Here is a 19,213-nt window from a genome sequence, read left to right as displayed (position 1 = left end):
TCTCGTGAAGATATTAAGTCCATGTAAAGAGTTTAAGTTAATTTGAAAAAGATTCGATATCTCACATGATCAAGATACGTTGAATGAATTAGCTACTTTTACTTGGGAGTTATGTGTCTAATTATTCTTGCAACTGTTAGAATTGCAAACGACTAAGGAAAATGCCAGTTATGCAAATAAAAATATAGTTCGCACCTAAAAAAAGCAAATTAAAATTACGATAAAAAATCCGCAATTTAATTCGCATCTCCAAGTAGTAAGAAAGACTACGTTTTTTTATTCTAGCATATTATATGAGTACAAATTCAGCGAATTCGACTGCATGCTTTCAATGCGTACTGGTGTACGTTAAAGCCATTATACACAAATTAATGTAAAAATGTGTAATATAAATATAAAAATAGATTAAATTATGAGAGAGAAATTCCTAATATAATTGATTGTGCTATTAAAATTAATTAAAATGCTAAATAAAATCTGTGTTTTATTTTTGAAATATTGCATTTTACTTTTACATAAATAAAATCAGTGTACTACGACTTTAATATGCACTAGAGCGTCCAAACAAATATGATATATGTATAACGAAGAGAATCATATATTGACTGCAAATTCTTGTTTTCGTAACGTCAGTATTCAACGCTTTTTCACTTTGCTAGAATATGATTGACGTATCATTTTGTTACATAAGCGATCAAATATTCTTAGTTCGTGCGATCGTATCGTTAATTACTGTTTTGTGCGTCTCCGTTAAAGAGGGTTGAGATCAGCGCGTTGATCTCTTCAATCAGATACGATCCTTTTTACATTTTTTTTTAGTTTAGATTTTTCCGCGAAACGGAAATGCTCATCAGCAGGTCGGATCCCGAAATGATTCGTTCTTATCGTGCAAGATATATCCAAGGTTGCGCTGTCGCGCAACGTTCCCGCTTGTCCGTCATAATACGATGCAACAAATGTGAATCTACGTCGTTCTGTCTCTTATTGCTCCTTGAAGTTCTCGTGATGATACAATGGCGTAATGTGACATACACCATTCCTGTTTTGGCAACTAACGCTTTCACCCCGAATCATAATGACATTATAGTTTCAATAGTGCGATCTTTGCTAATGCTGGTATCCCCTAATGAGATATTGGTGTATACGAATTTATACCACTATTATGATGTAATTACACAAACAATATGAAGAAGATATTTTAAGACCTTTAATTTCGTAAATTCTGCTGGAGGGATTGAATAGCTCGTTGCTTTTTTGATCTGTGGGACAGTGATGACATTTGCGACGATTTCGTCGACAGACGCGCACATGAGTGATTGCTTCGGGAAAAAAAATCTTCATAAAATAAAGACATTAAGAACATGACCTTGTGATATATCACTGAATTAAGAATCCCGCACCTTGTGCAAGGTCGAGCTCGTTCATTTGCATTCTACTGCACGCGCGTCAGCATCTTCCGCTCCGAACCCCTTCATTTTCGAAACGCGTTTCGTACCAATTAGCGATGGATAATTGACAGTTGCAAGCTTTTCCAGATTGACATGTAAACTCAGAGGAAAATTAGACATCCGGCGGTTACGGGTCGCTGATCACTCACGCCATGAATTATGCACCATCGTTTTTTCCTTTGAAGCAAAAAATACTTTAAGTATTATATTTTAAATTCTTATAATTATACTATTTTAGATTTTAAAATATTAATTATACTTTTTAATTTTTTAAATATTATATAATTATAAATTTAACTACGAGCTTTGTAAAGAAAGCTCTTTTATACTCTTATATAATACATTTTTTTATCCCCTATAGAACAATTTTTTTATTACGTTGCGTTACGTTTTATCGATTATACATTACTAAAACGTTATGTTACATATTATATATAGATACAATAATAGCATATATTTTAAGCATGACAGGAGACAAACACTAAGAGAGCGCATCCCTTCTCTTTTTGCGACCGATTTCGCACGGATCATATTGCAGCTCGCGTTGCGTGTGGATGCGGAGTGCCACAGACTGCGGGCGTAGACTGTTGTTCCTAATTAAATTATCTCTCTACTAGCTAATTAGATATCGGAGCGATTACAAAATAAAGGTGACAACCGTGGGAAGATCTGTTTATTACTTTTACGCGCGAACGAGACTGCGCTGGAAAAATGCTGACGATGAAAATGTCTCTCTCGTTTATTGAATAATTTGTCATTAGCACATCGTTTATGCTATAAAATAATTCTAATTTAAATTTACGTTGAGAAATTGTTGGCCTGAAAACAAGAAAAAGATAATCCAGAAATAAAAGTCCAAAAATAAAGTCTATAATGCGAGAAGCGTTTATATATATATAAGTATAATTTTTTTTAAAAGGGTTTAAGTATACACGTAATTCTCTTACAATTAATAAGAGAATTTATTGCTCAGCAATCTCTCGGAACTTTTTAATCAAGTTCGCATTGATGATCAAAAAATGTTCTATTTCTTTTTAATAATAGTATAATGGAATATTATATATGTGAGAAATATAAGAAGCGTTTTGGAGGAACATTTCTCGCGCCGTTCGCGGCCCAGTATCTTCGCACGATGCTGTCTGCGGCGTATAATCCTGTGTAATTTCATAACGCCTTGACTTCCGAGCGTCTTCTTTCCTGTCGCCGGATGCCAACAAAGAAGCATGAAAGTTATTCTCACGTTTTTACCACTCGCCGAGAGCCAAATAATATAATTCATCGCGGATCAGTGATAGTTTCTGGAAAAGAATCCGAGAGATTCTTGGAAGATTTGTTGATCGCCGACGATAAGTCCAATAATACAAGAAATAAGTACTTGTGAATTACGACACGCATGCCATTATTAATATTTTTAGCTCTCAAGAGAGAAATGACTTCGCGGGAGAGGCATTGTTTCCATCTATGTCTGTACCGTTTCGTATTAATTGTTGGTGTAAACGCTGATTTAATTACGAATCTTACGTATATTTTATTACGTCATATTATGCAATACGATTACGATTGATGTCTGCGTGAAATGAAGGATAGAATGGGAGCAAACTGAGAGAGGTGCGTAGACTTGACGGAGGATTACAATAATTTAGACACGACTAAATTTTGTTTCTCGCTATTAAAAGTTTCCGACGATGTTGCGCATCGTTTCTGTCGCATGAATTTTATTGTGTTTTACTTATGTAAGTAATAAGGATTATAATTGAAACTAAATGTTGGGAAGTTATTCCGCAACAATGTTAATGAGTAACCCATTATTACTACATTTTATATATATTGAAGACATAACATTAATTACCATTCCAAAAATTGTTATAATTTACAAATGGCTATAAACTATGTTCTCTGTAGGTGCACTGAAAAAAGAGTTCGATAAAAGCTACCAAATGTTTAGTAAAATAATGCTAATTAAATATTTGGTTAATATAACCGAAAGTAATTTTATTTTCCTAAATTTTTTTTGTCATGTTAACTAAAACATTTAATTAGCATTATTTCACTAAGCATTTAGTAGCTTTGTCAAACTCTTTTTTCTAGCGTATGTAAACATGTGACTAAATATTCTGTGTGATACACATTTTGTGATAATTCAAAATCAAATCCCGCGATCTCTAGAAACTGAGTCTAAAAGAGTTTCCACTTCCTCGTCGCGATTGTGATTAATCTCAGTGGCGTCAGACCTTATCGCCTGTGTCAACTCAGGTTTATTACAGGTGTACCAGCCTTATTCAGAGACATTCGCGTACGTAATGTGCATACGTGTACGCCTATATCGTAGCTCATTCCGTTTTATCAGTCAGCGCAATTCCGAACGAACGGCGCGGCGCGCTGTCCTACATTTTCAGTCGCACGTACGCGACAGTGCATACCGCACAGGTTGCCCGTCAATCGTTCTCTCTCCTAGATATTCCGGTCTCGGATCCGTCGTACAGAGCCGCGGCGGGCCCCGTTGCACGCGGATGCATCGTCGCCGCATCCGTCGTCCTGCCAGACGCGACGATGTTTCCGGAAGCGTGGACTTTTTCAGCCACCGCCGTCGTCGCTCGTCGCAGGTGCGTCGAACGGTAAGATCGAGATCGGCTGATCGCACCTGGGTGGAACGTACATCGAGCCTACCTCGATTTAAAACGTGCTGTGCGTACACGCGTGTACTTAAGTGTGTATGTGACCTCGTCGATCATGTCAACCATCGCCGAGCGCAGAAAAGTGAAGGTAAATAGTTGAAGGTAATCTGCCGCGTTTTTTGAATATTTAATGCTTCCGACCGTTTCCGAATCGCGTTGCGAGTTGCAGGATTCCGCACGATCGCTATAGATCAATCTTTTTGTCCGAATGGATTGTGATTTCTCTGATAAAGAGCATCGCGTTTGTGTTTCGTCGCGCGTTGCGACTTGCCGCAACTCGATTTCCATCGGGTCCGACGGCTCGCGACGATCATTGTAATTAACATGGGGCTATTGTTTAAATTAACGATCGATGGTACTGCGCTCGACGTGGCTCTCTATCGTAAGTTCATCGTCCGATAGTTTCGCTCCCGTCTTGCCATGCTTATGCAATTGTAAATTGTACGCATCCATGCGTTTGCGCCACCGGACGATAAATCGCTCTAAGTCGAATAATTGCGCGTTTTCTCGTCGAAAATCTAACAACGATTTGATCCTAAATCCATGATACGTGACGTGTCGTCTTTATCGCGGATGATGACTGTGCAAAATATGATAAAACGGTTCAATAATCATGATGACGCACTTCGTATTGTTATTGTTTGAAAAAAAAATAATAACGAAAAAGAATCTTTGAATTAATGATTAGTGAATTACTCGCATGTGATTAAAAAGTCATGAAAAACTCAAAAGAAGAGTTCTTTTTAATTTTGTACGACTTCGTTATAACCATGAGTAAAATATTTCTATATCTTTATCATAGCTTATCTCTATGATAACTTCTTTATCTAATTGTAAGTTTACATTTTTGAAACACCATATTTTATCGCAATGTGTTATGGGCCGTAGAAAAATAGTTTTAATTGCAAAAATGAAGAAGCATATGAGATAAATGGAAGGCCAATAAAATTGCCATCTTTATTGCCATCTGAATTATTCGTTGCATATCAAATGAAGCGAATATAAAGAGATACTAGATAGTTTTCATCGGACGCCATATGGAACGATTTTTTTTGCTTGCATAATTTCTTCCACGGTTTGATTTTACCGGCTTATTTTATCAGAAATCTTGATTAGTATCGGGATTAAAAAGATATATGCTTGTATTTTAGGGAATTCGTATTAGAACGATTTAATCACGACATACCGTCAGGTTTTTCCTCAACGAATTCAATCCGTCTCGCCGTTCGAATTCCGTGAGTACGTATGCGTGGCACGCATCGTTAGAACTCCTTCGTGACACAACCGTAATAACTTCCGGTCAGACATCCAGCGGCGCTCGTTTCCGGTTCCCACCCTACCACGTGCATGAAAAGGGGAATTGGTTGATTTCGCGTTGTCAGATATAATCATCGACCAAATATAACGTCGTATAAATTTCTGCGGCGTTTGCAACTTTTTTCTTTCAACGACCGTGAATATCGATGAGAATGTACGGTCATCGACGTCTAACGTGCTGCGAACAGCGCGATTGTTCGCGCCATCAGAATATTTTTTTTTAGTAACTCTCTTTATTATCTTTTATTATATAAAAGGCCGAGATTCTGCAAGGTATAGTCGAGGAGACTAACGGAAATCTAGGAAACCGTAATAATGAGCAGCGATTCCATTTCATCTGCTAACACTACCGTTATCGAGCATCCCGAACCTTCTCTTCTTGCTGCTTACGCACATGCACTAGGGTGCTAATTAATTTTATCGAGGTGTCTTCTAATTTCTCGATATGCACGATAATAATTTAACATACAAACGTCTGTTTTATGCGATGGCGATTCCGTCGCGTCGATAAGACATACTTGTGCGTAAAGTAGAAAAGCTTGTTTTAGAAGATGTTTTTACAAGACACCCGCTAAGTAGTTGCTCGCATTAACAATTCTGCTATTGTACGCGGGTGTAACACGACGACAGGTGTACAGCTACGTAAAGGGCGTCCTATAAAATTTCTTCTTTCTCTTTTGCATGCTATTTTTTGTGTTTAGATTTTTTTCTAAAACTTGTTAAAAATATTCTGCAGTGCACGAATAAAAATTGTAAAATGCAATGTATGTTTGAGTAGCAATCTCCTTAATAGAATTATTTTTAATTTAATATTTATTTGGTATATATTTTTTATATACATTTGATGCATAATAAATAAAATTTTAATAAGAAAGCAATATTAGAAGGCATTATATGTATTATACAATAAAAAGGAATAAATTTTTTTTATTTAAAATCATTTTGTAGTATAGTGATTTGTGTAATTGTTTATTTAATTTTTAGAACGTTAAATCTGCATTTTCCCACACTGACAATGAGATCGAAACTGTTATTACGCATTCTCAAAATAACGCTCGCGGGTGTAAGTGTGAACAACAGAAACACACCTGTAACCGACGGAATACATTAATGAATTCTTCCTCACCTGACTATCGGTCACTTGACTCATTTCCTGTGGATTGAAAGAACCCCCGGTACGTTCAAAATCGCCGATACAATTGCATCCCGCGCATCCGCTGTCGGGATGTAATCACGGGGACGCGGACAAAAACCCGTCATTGTCGCTACGCGTATTGCAGAGAACAGTGAAAGTTAAAACAGTGAACGTCTGGCCGTTGTATAAAATTCTTTTATATATTTATTTATTTTTGATACAACAAGGATTGGAGTTAAGGTACACAAATTAATATATGGAATATTAAAAAATTATGTCAAAATACACAGAAAAAATGTGTTGAATTTGACATAAATTGCATGTTCCAAACGGTCCACTCAAATTTTTGAGTTAATTTTACACAAGATGAATATGTTAGAGGTAATACAAATATTAAGTAAGAGAATAAATACAAAGGAAGATAACATCGATCTAGTTTGTAAACATATCATGGGAACATTTTTTTTTCAGAAAATTAATATTTATGATATGTTAAATTAACACATATTTCATCCATTTGTCTTAGAATTTATGTTTTAAACACATTATTTTTATGTTACTTGTTCATTTACTCGTAAATTGTGCCATTTTGACACTAAGAAACATTGAATATCAATTTCACAAAAAATCTTTAAATAACATAATCATATTATATTAAATTAACACTCGAATACGTTAAAAAATTCAATACAAACTGTTAACACAAACGTGAATGGACCGTTTCCAACACAAATATACAAATTTTTTTACTGTGTAATTACAAAGAAAGAAAATAAACGAGCAGGTAATTATTACTGTTGGAAATGGCAATATTGTGTATAAAGAATAAGATCGGAATAATGAGAGCATAATAATTGTGCCACAATTTTTATAATAAAAAAATCTTAATAAAAATTTTATTAATTCTCTTATACGTCGTACGGTAAATAAAGGTTCTGCCCGAATGATTTTATTATAAATAGCACAAATATACGGTTCGATGCAGTGAAGTGGAAGAAAGGAAGAAAAGGAGGCTTCGTGGAACCAGTACGATGCAAGGTGCAACACGTGCTGCCCGACAGCTGTTTTCCGGTTTAAATTTGGACGTTAAGTCCATTTTTAATTTCGCGCCCGGACGAACTTTCAAATAATAATAATTACAATGTGACACGAGGTGAATCCTCCTTGTCTGCTCTAAATTCGCGAGCTATTCATCGAAATGCGCGGTTTATTCGTACACGAAAGTCACATTTCAGAGAATGCGACCCGGTGAAAGTATTATAAATCATCGCAAGAATTGTAGACATCTTCTGTATTCCATTGTATAAAAATGATAAGAGCTTTAACAATACGAGAGAGAATAATGCATCTTGATTGGCAAATTATTTGCAGATAGCCTGTTATTTCTACTCGTTGTAAGAAACGAGAGAAAAAGGCAAGAGGAAATCAAGAAAGAGTGACAAATTTTGTGTTCACCGTCTAGCTATGGAGGACGAGGACTTTGGTTTTGCGAAGAGGACGGACAATGTTTTAAAGAAAGTTTTCACTGTTAATAATGAACAAACACATAAGAATACAGTTCATAACGTTGGACATCTAATCTGTTCTCCACCTAAGGTTGGTTCCTTATTGGTGTAGGATAGAAAGAATTTTTGTTGTATCCCATTACAAACAATAATAATGTTTAACATAAATAACTACAGGAAACCTCAAAGAGATGTACTTCCATATTTCACATGATCTGCTTAGAACTACAAATTTTTCAACGTACATAATAATTTTTTATATACTTCTAACACAAGAAATAAATATAGATTTTTATTAATTGTGTTATTTAAGTATTAAAAAATCAATAAAATAAATGTATGAATAGTAACAAACAAAGGTTTCGGACAGATATCGTTTACGTTAAAATATTAACATAAAGCGTCTAAAATTCAGACTTTAAGGAGCGTATTGTAGAAATATGAAAGTAGACTGATGTTTACAACTTGATAAAATGTAATTAGACATCGGAAGTCGTTGGTGGAGGTGGATCAACGACACCAGCGCCTCTGATTGGGGCCGGAAGCGAGGTCCCTCAACGCGCGTCAACCGCCGCTGGCTCAGTCGTGCCCAACACTCCGAACATACCGAACGTGGTGGAGTACCATCTTAAAGTCAAGCCTAGGTCAACGACAAGGCACTGCCGGCTCGATAACGTTCCCGTGAGTAGCGTTTTAAGACTCTCTCGTGGAGAACGCAGGTAGAAACTTAGAAAGACGCGCTCAGGATTGTTTGTTACGATAGGATTGATTTGCCGTTTCCATTAGCATTTATCATAAAATATTTGCAGAGTACGAAGCATTGTAACTTATCCCGTTATTCTACTTTTCCTTCATTTAAATTCATGATGCATTCGCATTCTTTTCCTATTCGTTAGACATTTTGAATCATTAGTTGATTAGATTAGTTGATCAAACGATCACTCCTGGATTTTTTTAAATTGTGGTCCTAAAATAATTACATTAGTACTAGACTCGCGCGTTAAAAAAATGTGAATTTGCAACAGAGGGACCAGCCTGTAAAAGAGATGAAGAAGGAGAAGGTGTCTTCTGACGATAAGAAGAAAGATCTCGTGTCGAAGTTGTCACGATTGTCCATTGATAATAATGTTTTTGAGGGTTCTACAGATTTGCCGCAAGTATTTCAGGTACAATTTTCATTTTTTAATAGAGATAAGAAAGTTTGAATTTTTCTTAATATTCACACTTTATTTGTTCCAATTAAATATGAATCATCGGAATATACACACTGCAATAACAATTATGAACACTCGTATAATTTATATATATATTTTTTCTATTTTACGTAATATGAAAATAATATGTAGAAAAGAAGAAAAAGATTTTATATAAGAATTTTGAATTTTAAATTAAAAAATTAATTAATGTTTTTAATATTTAAAATAAAATAAAATAATCATAATTTTTTATTAAAAATGAAAAATCTATTTGTCATAATTTTTTCACGATTGATATTGTAATTTAAAAAAAAATAGTCTTAAAGAAGTTAAAAGGAGATCGCGTAAAATTTCAAAGCTTTGTTCCACGAATTTTATCCTTAAGAAGTTCGTTGCGTATTTGAATCTTTTAGATTGACCCTTTTCAGGTGAAATATTTGGGGTCTCATGATGCAAGAGGCCTCTGGGGCATCAAACACACAAGAAGGCCCGTCGATAATATGGTTTCTGCTGCGAAGGCTTTGCCGACTAACACAATGCTGCCTCTTATCAAGCTAGTAGTTTCTCAGGAGGGAGTTGCCTTGCTGTCACTAGACAAAAGGAAGCAGGATACCAATTTATCCAGAATGTATCCTATTGAGACGATCTCCTACGGAGTGCAGGATCTAGTTTACACTAGAGTCTTTTCCATGATCGTGGTTCGCGAGACGGAGAACTTCAGGAGAATCTCGCCATTTGAATGTCATGGTTTTGTCTGCGAGTCGAAATACTATGCGAGGCAATTGACATACGCTCTCGCTGCAGCCTTCGATGTTTACTCCAAGACCGTAAAGGCTCAGGAAAAGCTGACCGGAGTCAGCGTAAACACCGCCAGGAAGAGATTTGCGATCGACCTGAGGAGCCCTGAGGAAATTGAAGCGGATCTTACGATGGATTCTGAAGCGTAACTTTCGAAATAATATTATTTATTAGATTATTAGATATAAGATACAAATATACATAATAGATATATAAATTTTTAATTAGAAGAGTTTAAAAAACGGGCATCTTTAAAAAGGATCTACACGAAAAATATAAAAAAGAGTTTAAAAGCAATGAGTTTATACAGTATATTTCGAAAACTATTTAGAAATATATGATTTTGTATCCTATATACGCGATGTAAAATAGATTTTTTTATTGTATACCTCAAATAATGTTTTTTTGAAAAGGACAATGCAGGGTAGAATGTAGTTTTAGATTTTCAAAAAGGTATCATCGTATTTTTGTCACTTCTCGCAAAGTCATTTACATTATACTTTTTATTTTCCAGATATTTTGTAGTTTTCATACACAGTGTGTTGTTTAAAATCGAGAAATTAGAGAAATACATTACTTTTTACAATGGAACAATTAATCCAGCATAGAAAAAAGAAAATTTAATGTATCTCGTTTGTATAAAAATAAATTGAGATGCATTTAATAAATATATATACATATACTATAAATAAAAAAATTGACAGATAAGTTTATGTAAATAGTTATAGGTACAATCATAATCATTATATCAAGTAAATAATTATTTTTTATTAATATCGTGGATGCAGCACGTTCTGTATCATATTTCCGAAAGGAGATTTTTCATATCAGAAGAAATATATTTTAGTACACAGTTTTTTTTTAAAACTATGTACTAAATCTATATATCTGTTACGAATTGGTGCGCCAATTCGAAGATGAAAGAAATATTTATCATCAGAACGTTGTTATATGAATATGTGTGTTTGTATAATTGTTGTTTGTTTTATTATTTTATCGGCATTGCGAAAAGTTAAATAGGTCTCGGTTATTCGAGGCATGATAGCTAGCTATCCAAAGATATCAAATAGAAAACGATGGAACGCGAGAGATGTGGATGATATTTCCAGCGTCGCGACTTGTACGATTTCATGAAAATTTTACGATGATTAACGAATCAGACGATTGTTTTGGATCTATTTCTAGCTGTCTTACGTGTGCATGTGTGTCTCTAGTTTAAGTTTCATTACACTAAAGCTACGTAATATTATAACATTAACGGAATCTATAATAGCAACAGAGAATATATGTATTGCATTTAATGTACTTTTTATATTTTTTTAGTCGTATTGAATTAAGTTTACAAAGGACCAATATCGATACATATCAATTACTGTAAATAGATAGTGTTGCCACACTTTTTCTTGTTTTGTACATATTGCTTATTTAAGCTAAGTTCTTTCTTTGATTTATTTTTAATATGTTTGCGAGTTATAGCGTCACGATTTTTACGTATTTTAGGCTTGGGACAATCGTGTAACGTTTTTCCTTTTCATAATCGTGGCCCTTTTTGCGCTTTATCTATCAGTATTAGATATATATTTCGCCTGTACTTATATTATTAGTCATAAAAAATGATTTACATGATTTTTACCTCAATGTTTAAGATTTTTCTTTAATAATAACGTTTACATCATCTTTCTCTTGGAATATGTGTATAAATACAACAAGTTAAATGAAATTGTCAACTTCCTTCTAGCGTTTTTTATTTTACTCGATAAATAATTACATATGCGAACGTTTAATATATTTTTACATAATTACAACTTATGTTTTACACATATTTCACTGATACTGTACAGAATTTTATTTTACACATCGCATAATTGAAATAACATATTTTGTACATTGTACGTGTGACAATAATTTAAATGTTAGTTTTATGTACTATTTGTCATTACGAGAGCTTTTAGAAGGCAAGTTTATAAGCGATCTATAAGCGATTTATTTTAAATTCTAAATGAGCGTTTAGTCAATCTTGACCGAAAAACAAGCTAAAATATCTTCTAATTGAGATTGGCTAATCATAATAATCACCACATTTCATAGAGCGATTTCCTTTAAATAGGAAAAAATATATTTCTTTTAATAAAGCCGAAACAACTTCTCTTCATTTAGCAATCTCGAATTTTTCGGGAATGACTTTTTCGACACCGTTTCTACTTCAGGTTCCAAAATCTTCGTCGCATTTTTCTTTCCTCGGTCCTGATCCGCCTCTTCTTCTTCTTCCACCTCCTTTCCGATGTACTCGTTCAAAACATAATATTTTTCCGATTCCTCGCATGGTATCGAGCTTTCCGTTTGTGTACATACGAATGTTGCCTATAAATAAATCAGAATATTGTACTGTCTTTACTTTAAACCAAACAAAAAATAAATTGTTACTATATTTGATATCAGTATGAAAATATTTCTTAATTTTTGTCTTGCTTTGAAAATATATCGAGACGTAGAATCAAACTTTGTATGTCTCGCAATAAAATGATAACCAAGCATTAATGATATTGACTTATTAAAAATGACAATTATTTTATTTCCATATGTATATACATGTCGCAAATAATTATCATCCTATTGTAATTCGATAGTTTATGAAGAGTGATAATTATTTGCGAGCACCGAGGAAGATTTTGGGTGTCTTTCAATAAGAGATACACATGAGACGATGTGACACGGTGCATCATTACATCCTTGTTGTTCGCCAATGTTAAACAAAGATGAGATGATTACTGTGTCGTACTGAGTTACTTGTTGGAAGGCACCCTTTGTAAGTCGAAACGCGACAATATTATATTAGTTTACTTGGTTGAAAACTGTCTCGGCGGGACAAATGAAGCTCCATCTAATTGATCCCCTCGTTTGCGGCATGCATACGTGAAACACTTGGCACTCGTTCTCCATGTCGGCATAATAACCGTAAATTCTGTCGTTGCACGAAAAGGTATCGACGATGTTCTCGCGAATGAGCGTTGCGTTGTCGGGAAGCAGCAAGCCACCAGTTTTAGATTGCTAAAAAATTTGATTACAAATTTAATTATCGTAAATCGTGTATGCGATAATCCGTGACGAATTTGTTGATGAAAAGGAGAGAATACAAAAATGTCGATATTTATAAAAACCTTAAATACTGGAGTAGGCCTTTTGGATTTCGGCTGTTGAGGCAAACTAACAGCTATCGCGAGAAGACCGAGAAGCAACACGGTGAAGAGCTTTTCCCGTATCATTATTTCAATGAGATGATTTTATTATCGCGGAATACGCGTGTTTTCTTGTGTTATCTCTTCGAGCGCTGGTGGTCCCTTGTTACTACGATTGGTTCTTCGACAAATACGATGTTTTATTGTAGTTCTGTGTTCGGGAATCTTGAGAAGACTGATGATGTGATTCGCAGAAGGGTGTTATATAGTGAACTGTGTGTAAAGATCTTGAATATTGTATGAATGGTCGATTCTTGGTACATTGAAATCAGTATATCCATCACGTTTGGTCTGCCAATGACCATCGTCAGACGTTCACATCATCTTCGAAGGTCCGATGCAAATGCCGCTGCTTTCGGCTTGATAATGTGCTCATTTGGCAATTTTTATTTATATTACTGTTAACAGCGTAAAGAAGTATTTTGTTACATTGTCAACGATTTTTTTGCGTAGAAAATCACGTACATAATATTTGAAAGAATATTTTTTTTAAATTTATTTCACTCATTTTTATTGGTTTTCTTCAATCTGCTGTTAACTTAACTATGTACTACAATATTAAATTTTCGGATATGATTTACCAATGCAGTGATTACAAATAATTTCGTGTAATTATTTTTGAAATTTTTTTAAACAATTATATATTAAGTATATTAAAAATTAATTATGTTTAATTATGAAACACGATGATGTTTGCAAAACATTAACAACGACAATTGATAGTTTATCAAGACATTAGCAGTCAGAGAGGTCCTTCTATCGAGAAAGGATTATTTTTAAAAGAGTCTTCAAGTACGTTGAATTGTCTATGAGGATCCTAAAGAGACAGACGGCACTTCGAAGGACGGATATAAATTACATGTCATGCGAACAAACGTGCCGAAATTCTTATGTGGCGATTCAAATTTCTGGCTTCAATCAAACTCTTCGACCTCACGGATTTATTTTCTATACCGTAGTCACCTATTTTACCCCCAAACGTGACACATTAGTCCCATTCCGCGATTGGCTGCGTTCCAATTGAATACGGGATGTCTTTCTCACGAATTTGGCCGTCGAAATTCGAGGTCAGTCCCAGCCGGGCCTTATCTTCGTTAAGGCCGCATCGCGAACGGCGTTTCTTCGGGATATGAATACTTAATAGTATCAATGAGAAAATGTATCCGATTATGAAATTACTGCTTTGATTATCGATAATGTGCATGAAAAGATACTCTTGCGTGAACGGAAAGAAAGATTTTGCTGAAGTATCTAAAAATATAGATCTTATTAGAAAATAATTTTGTTTGGACTATTAAAATAATTATGTAGGAAATTCAAGCATATGACAAGTAATACTGCAAAAAGTATTGGCATTCTATAGCAACCAGTTCGAGTGTCCTATATAATTATTTTGGTAGTCAAAAATTATTTTTAAATTTATATCTAGCTAAATTAGATGCTTCAGCAAAACTTTTTTCATGTAATAATCTTTTCTAAAGAAAACGTAGTAGTTCCTCGGCAACAATAATTTCTACATGGAAAATATGTGATTTTATATTTGTAGATATTATATAGTCTATCAAAAATAAAAGCAAGTCATATAAAGAAAATATGTAATATATTTTGTTGTTAAATATAGATATTTATCATACATACATATCTATAATTTCTGCTTCCTTCATCTTTTTTTTAATTAAATAAACGGACATTTTTATTTCTGCAAATTTATATAAGTTACAGAAAGAACGTTTCTTTATTTTTTATTTTAAGGTTTCTAAAAAAAAAAAAACTGTCAGACACACGTTTCTTTCGTAAGAAACTTCTTCCTGCGGTTCATGGAGCATCGATGAGCCGCAATCGTTGCACAAATCTCGTGCGTTTATCATTGAAATGATCAGTAGCAAGGTGAACACCCTGAAAGTATCGCTGCTCCTTAAAGATTCCAGTCGCATTATCCATCGTGCTATGACGAGGAATACAAAGATTTCAGGATGGTCCACCGGTGCGGCTGAAGAAGGTCGTGCGATTCGTGTATCAGAATCGCCCAAGTTTCTCTCTGCATCAACGTGATGATTTTTCGTTTTCCTTTGTCGATAAATGTAACATCTGCAATCATGTCTCAAAAGAAGACACGCGAGAGAAATCGTATACTCGTACAGTTTATTATGTAAATTTTTTAATACGTACATGTTTCTGTAAAATTGCCATTATAAATTATTATTGTCTTTTACAAAGAACTTTTTTTTCTAGAATATATATAATTTTTCTACTATTATTACATATGTATATTTATATTATGAGATAAACATTCAGAGAAAGGCGTTAAACTTTAAGATTTGTTGAGTCACGATACGAGTGATAGTATGTTCTTTTAATTAAAATAGTTGATCCTAAGAAAATACCTTTGTGGCGAGATAGAACAGGTACTCGTAAGTAACTTTGGTATGACTTAAGGCGATTAAAGAGTACTATTTTTATATATGATAATTAGAGGTCAGAGAAATCTTAAATCATCCATCATTAATTAAAGTGAAATTCAAGATGATCGTAACATATGCCGACGTAGCATGCAATAAATTAAATAAATAAATACTATACAATGTATAAATATCGACGTCATGTCGCAGATATTTCCTGACTTTCGGACTAAAGAGTAACTATAAAATAAATAAAGAACGATGTGAAACGGTAATCATTTTGCGACGAAATTTGTGTCATCGTTCGGTTCTTCTTTGATCTTTCTCGCGCAAAACGATCGTCCCCTCGGTTAAATTTATGCAATTTTGATATCAGTCCGTGGGTGCGTAAGAGCGGTACGCGAGTTCATGAGGCGTCTCATTCGACGATCTTCCCCAGTAACCGTGATCGTCGTGATCGTAGTGATGCTGATGCTGTGCATGCTCGTAGTAAATAACTTTGGAAGGCTTCTTGATCTCTATCCAGAATCTGGCAGCGTTCAGTATCAACGAGATGACGGCGATGATGAAGAACTTGAACTGGAAGTGAGTGCTTATCAGCTGCAGCAACAGGCTGAGTTTCGCTTTCAGCAGCATCACTAATCCTAGAATTTTCTGTAGATGTTTCTTCTTGAACTTCTTCTTGCGCGCCTCTTCTAAAAAAATTGTACATATTCTGTTACATCGTACAATTTTCTACGACGCTAATCTATGCGCAAAAAGGAATTTTAGAACGCGAAAACGCAGTAGATAATTGCAAGTGAAAGCGAATATCAGAAATAATGCTTTTATGAAAATTCGCGGTATGGATCGATCTTAATTAAAGCACGCAATCTGGCAAACGTACTACGAAGATCTCCACGCAGGTTGACCTACAAACCTTCACCTGGAGTATATTTTGTCTGGTTTATGCGCCACGTAATCGTCCGCAACCGGTACAACTTTCTTTTAAAAAGAGTCTCGCGGATCGCTTTCGCGGCCGAATTTTTTCCCAACATGAAAATAATGTGTCTTTCGCGTTCTAATGTCAAGCTATCCGAGTGGATCCTATAGCGAATCGCAAAATTTAATTGATATCTAGTTCCACTTTTCCTCATCGGCAGAATGTTAAATCGATATGAATCGTAGCGAATTAGCGTAATGCTTGTCGAATTATTCAATTTGTCGTTGGCAATTTACGTTGGAAGTACCGTACAGTTTTTTGTACGCTCCAAAAGATAACAAAGATAATATTCCTGGTACCGTTATTGTTCATTAATATAAAGTCTAGTTTTTTTCTCTTTTTTGATAGGTTCGACGATTAATATCTCGTTAGAGCAATTCTAAAACGCGACGTTCCGTTTGTTCTGCGAATTAAAAATTTTATATTTGACGACCAATACTTATTTCTTCCGCCCTCGTATGATTCGCGTTTGTTGATTTTTGCTGGAAAAAATAGCCAAGAAAATGGCGAGTGATGCAATCGGTACCGTTATCGTCGATTTGCCTAAGTCGTGGCATTAAATTAGAATAAACTGCTTTACAACGTCGGCGACACGCGTACACGAGCACAATTGCGTGCAAAACATTTAAACAGCTAGCTAGTGACCCAGACGGGAACTCCGATAGCGTGTTAACTTGCGGTTCGCCTTGCGCGTTAACTACAATGTTTACGCTTGTATTGACACTCGGTCGATGTTTAAACGTTATGCAAACAACGGCGGTAAGTCCATTCACTTTATGACCGCGATGTACGTTTCCCGAATCCGCGAAACTTCCTCGCCTTGTCAATGTGATTTACTTTCCCGCATCGATCTAAGATATACACAGTTGAACGTTGTTCATTCATAGACTTCATTCATGTCAATACTACTTCCTTTCTTGTCGGCTCCGTTTCTGAGTATTGAGCGGTACTTTTGTTTAAGTTGTCAGTTGTCTTATAATTACGATATTTAATTAATAGTTAAAGGAAACAATTATTTATAATATATTATTTATATAACATTGAGTTATATGACAATATTGTGATATAAATGTTGATCATAAATGAAAACCACACGTATCAAAAATTAATTATCATAGATAAGTTGAATCTAAAAAAAATCTTTAAAAAATATATGCCAAGTGCATAAAAAAGGTATGGAATATTACATTCTTTCCTAATAAAAAACGGATATGAAATAAATGCAATTAGTCAAGTACTTTATTACTAATAGATTTATACCGAAATTATTTCTTATGTTTCTTATTTTACTTAAGTACTGATTACAATGACATGGTTTCGGAAAAACTAGAAAAATAATATATGTAATAGAGAAGAAAATCGGCACAGTAATTTTCAGTGCACTCTAGATGAACTGACTTCCCGTTGTTACATCTCCAATAAAGAAGGCAGTTACGAGTTCGGAAAAAGTTAACCGACTTTGTCCAACGGTGCCTCTCGGGAAGTGCGAAGAAGATACGACGTGCATGGACGACCTTACAAGAGTTCCACGTGCCGTCTCATCGCGATTAGAAATCTGAATTGCGAAATCGTCGATCTCGATCTATGACAGCTTAATTATGCTGACACACAATTCAGTGGTGCCTTGTTTGTACGAAAGTTAGCAAGGGTTTATATTATCTTAGAAGAATTATATACGTTATCAAACATTATAATATAATTTCGGACAGTACCCTATTAAAAAAACTAAGAAAATTTGAAATAATTAATAGAATGATAAGGAAATGATAATTAAGAAATTAAAGTAAGAAACATAATACGCTCGATAAAAGAATCGATAAAGAAGATATTGAAATTATCTCTCTTCTCACAACAATCCAAGGAGAACAAGAAAGTTGAAATTGTCATATTGATTGATTATTGATCGAATTTATGACAATTTTTTGTCATGATCGTTCAATATAACATTATTTTCATTTTCTTGTTTTCCTTGGATTGTGTAATAATATTTCTATTTGATTTCTAATTTTCACCTATATTGTCATTCTGAACGTCATCCTCCTTGATGATTTCTTCCGCATTATTCTCCTGCAGATCATCAACGACTTCAGCGATGACATTGCCAGCTTGTTCGATCACCGCGCTCATCGGTGGCTCGCTTTTTTTCCCGGTAACTTTTAACTCGATCTGGTCCAGGTCGCGGGCCAATCTCGTTCTGAGGCAACTTCTGACGTTGTCGGTGAATATACACTCCAGGATGCCTTCCTCCTTTGGCTTGCTCTTCTCCGTTGCCATGCAATGAGCGTGCAAAGTGAGTCCGAGGACCAAGAAAACCGGCGTGATTATCCTCATGGTTGCCTGTCTTTTCCGCCGAATTTGACGATTCTCACTGATCGAAGCGCACCGTTATCACTACGAAATTCGCGTGATAACTTTCCTGACGACTGGCTTCCACGTTCGTCACCCTCTCGTTTTTTTTTCTTTGATCTTGACCGTCAACCGTAGCCTTGGACCGCGTGTCACAGGCTCGAAGTGGTTGTGGA

At 34.8% G+C, this 19,213-nt stretch overlaps 3 protein-coding genes across 7 annotated transcripts; 1 reads left to right on the top strand and 2 right to left on the bottom strand.

The window, feature by feature from the left end:
* Nucleotides 1-3,748: 3,748 nt before the first annotated feature.
* LOC108724607 (uncharacterized) lies at nt 3,749-10,667 on the top strand. Of its 5 annotated transcripts, none has more exons than XM_018451056.1 (5): nt 3,749-4,211; nt 7,947-8,093; nt 8,564-8,761; nt 9,106-9,246; nt 9,705-10,667. In XM_018451056.1, the coding sequence occupies exons 2-5, from the start codon at nt 8,040-8,042 to the stop codon at nt 10,221-10,223; spliced, it is 912 nt and encodes a 303-aa protein (XP_018306558.1). In that variant the 5' UTR covers nt 3,749-4,211; nt 7,947-8,039; the 3' UTR covers nt 10,224-10,667. The 5 variants fall into 5 exon arrangements, with proteins under 5 accessions (XP_018306558.1, XP_018306555.1, XP_018306559.1 ...); XM_018451053.1 differs by having other exon boundaries at nt 7,947-8,171; XM_018451054.1 differs by having other exon boundaries at nt 4,183-4,225; nt 7,947-8,171.
* A 1,247-nt stretch (nt 10,668-11,914) lies between these two features.
* Nucleotides 11,915-13,473, bottom strand: LOC108724634 (uncharacterized). Its single transcript, XM_018451092.1, has 3 exons — nt 13,233-13,473; nt 12,916-13,122; nt 11,915-12,435 (listed from the first exon to the last, which is right to left on the bottom strand). The coding sequence occupies exons 1-3, from the start codon at nt 13,335-13,337 to the stop codon at nt 12,199-12,201; spliced, it is 549 nt and encodes a 182-aa protein (XP_018306594.1). The 5' UTR covers nt 13,338-13,473; the 3' UTR covers nt 11,915-12,198.
* A 2,142-nt stretch (nt 13,474-15,615) lies between these two features.
* LOC108724639 (uncharacterized) lies at nt 15,616-19,213 on the bottom strand. Its single transcript, XM_018451097.1, has 2 exons — nt 18,704-19,213; nt 15,616-16,404 (listed from the first exon to the last, which is right to left on the bottom strand). Exons 1-2 carry the CDS (start codon nt 19,020-19,022, stop codon nt 16,082-16,084), a joined length of 642 nt encoding a protein of 213 aa, XP_018306599.1. The 5' UTR covers nt 19,023-19,213; the 3' UTR covers nt 15,616-16,081.

This window comes from Mycetomoellerius zeteki, unplaced genomic scaffold (assembly GCF_001594055.1).
Source record: "Mycetomoellerius zeteki isolate Tzet28-1 unplaced genomic scaffold, Tzet1.0 scaffold31, whole genome shotgun sequence".
NCBI classification, from domain to species: domain Eukaryota; kingdom Metazoa; phylum Arthropoda; class Insecta; order Hymenoptera; family Formicidae; genus Mycetomoellerius; species Mycetomoellerius zeteki.
This window is presented reverse-complemented; position numbering and strand designations above follow the sequence as displayed.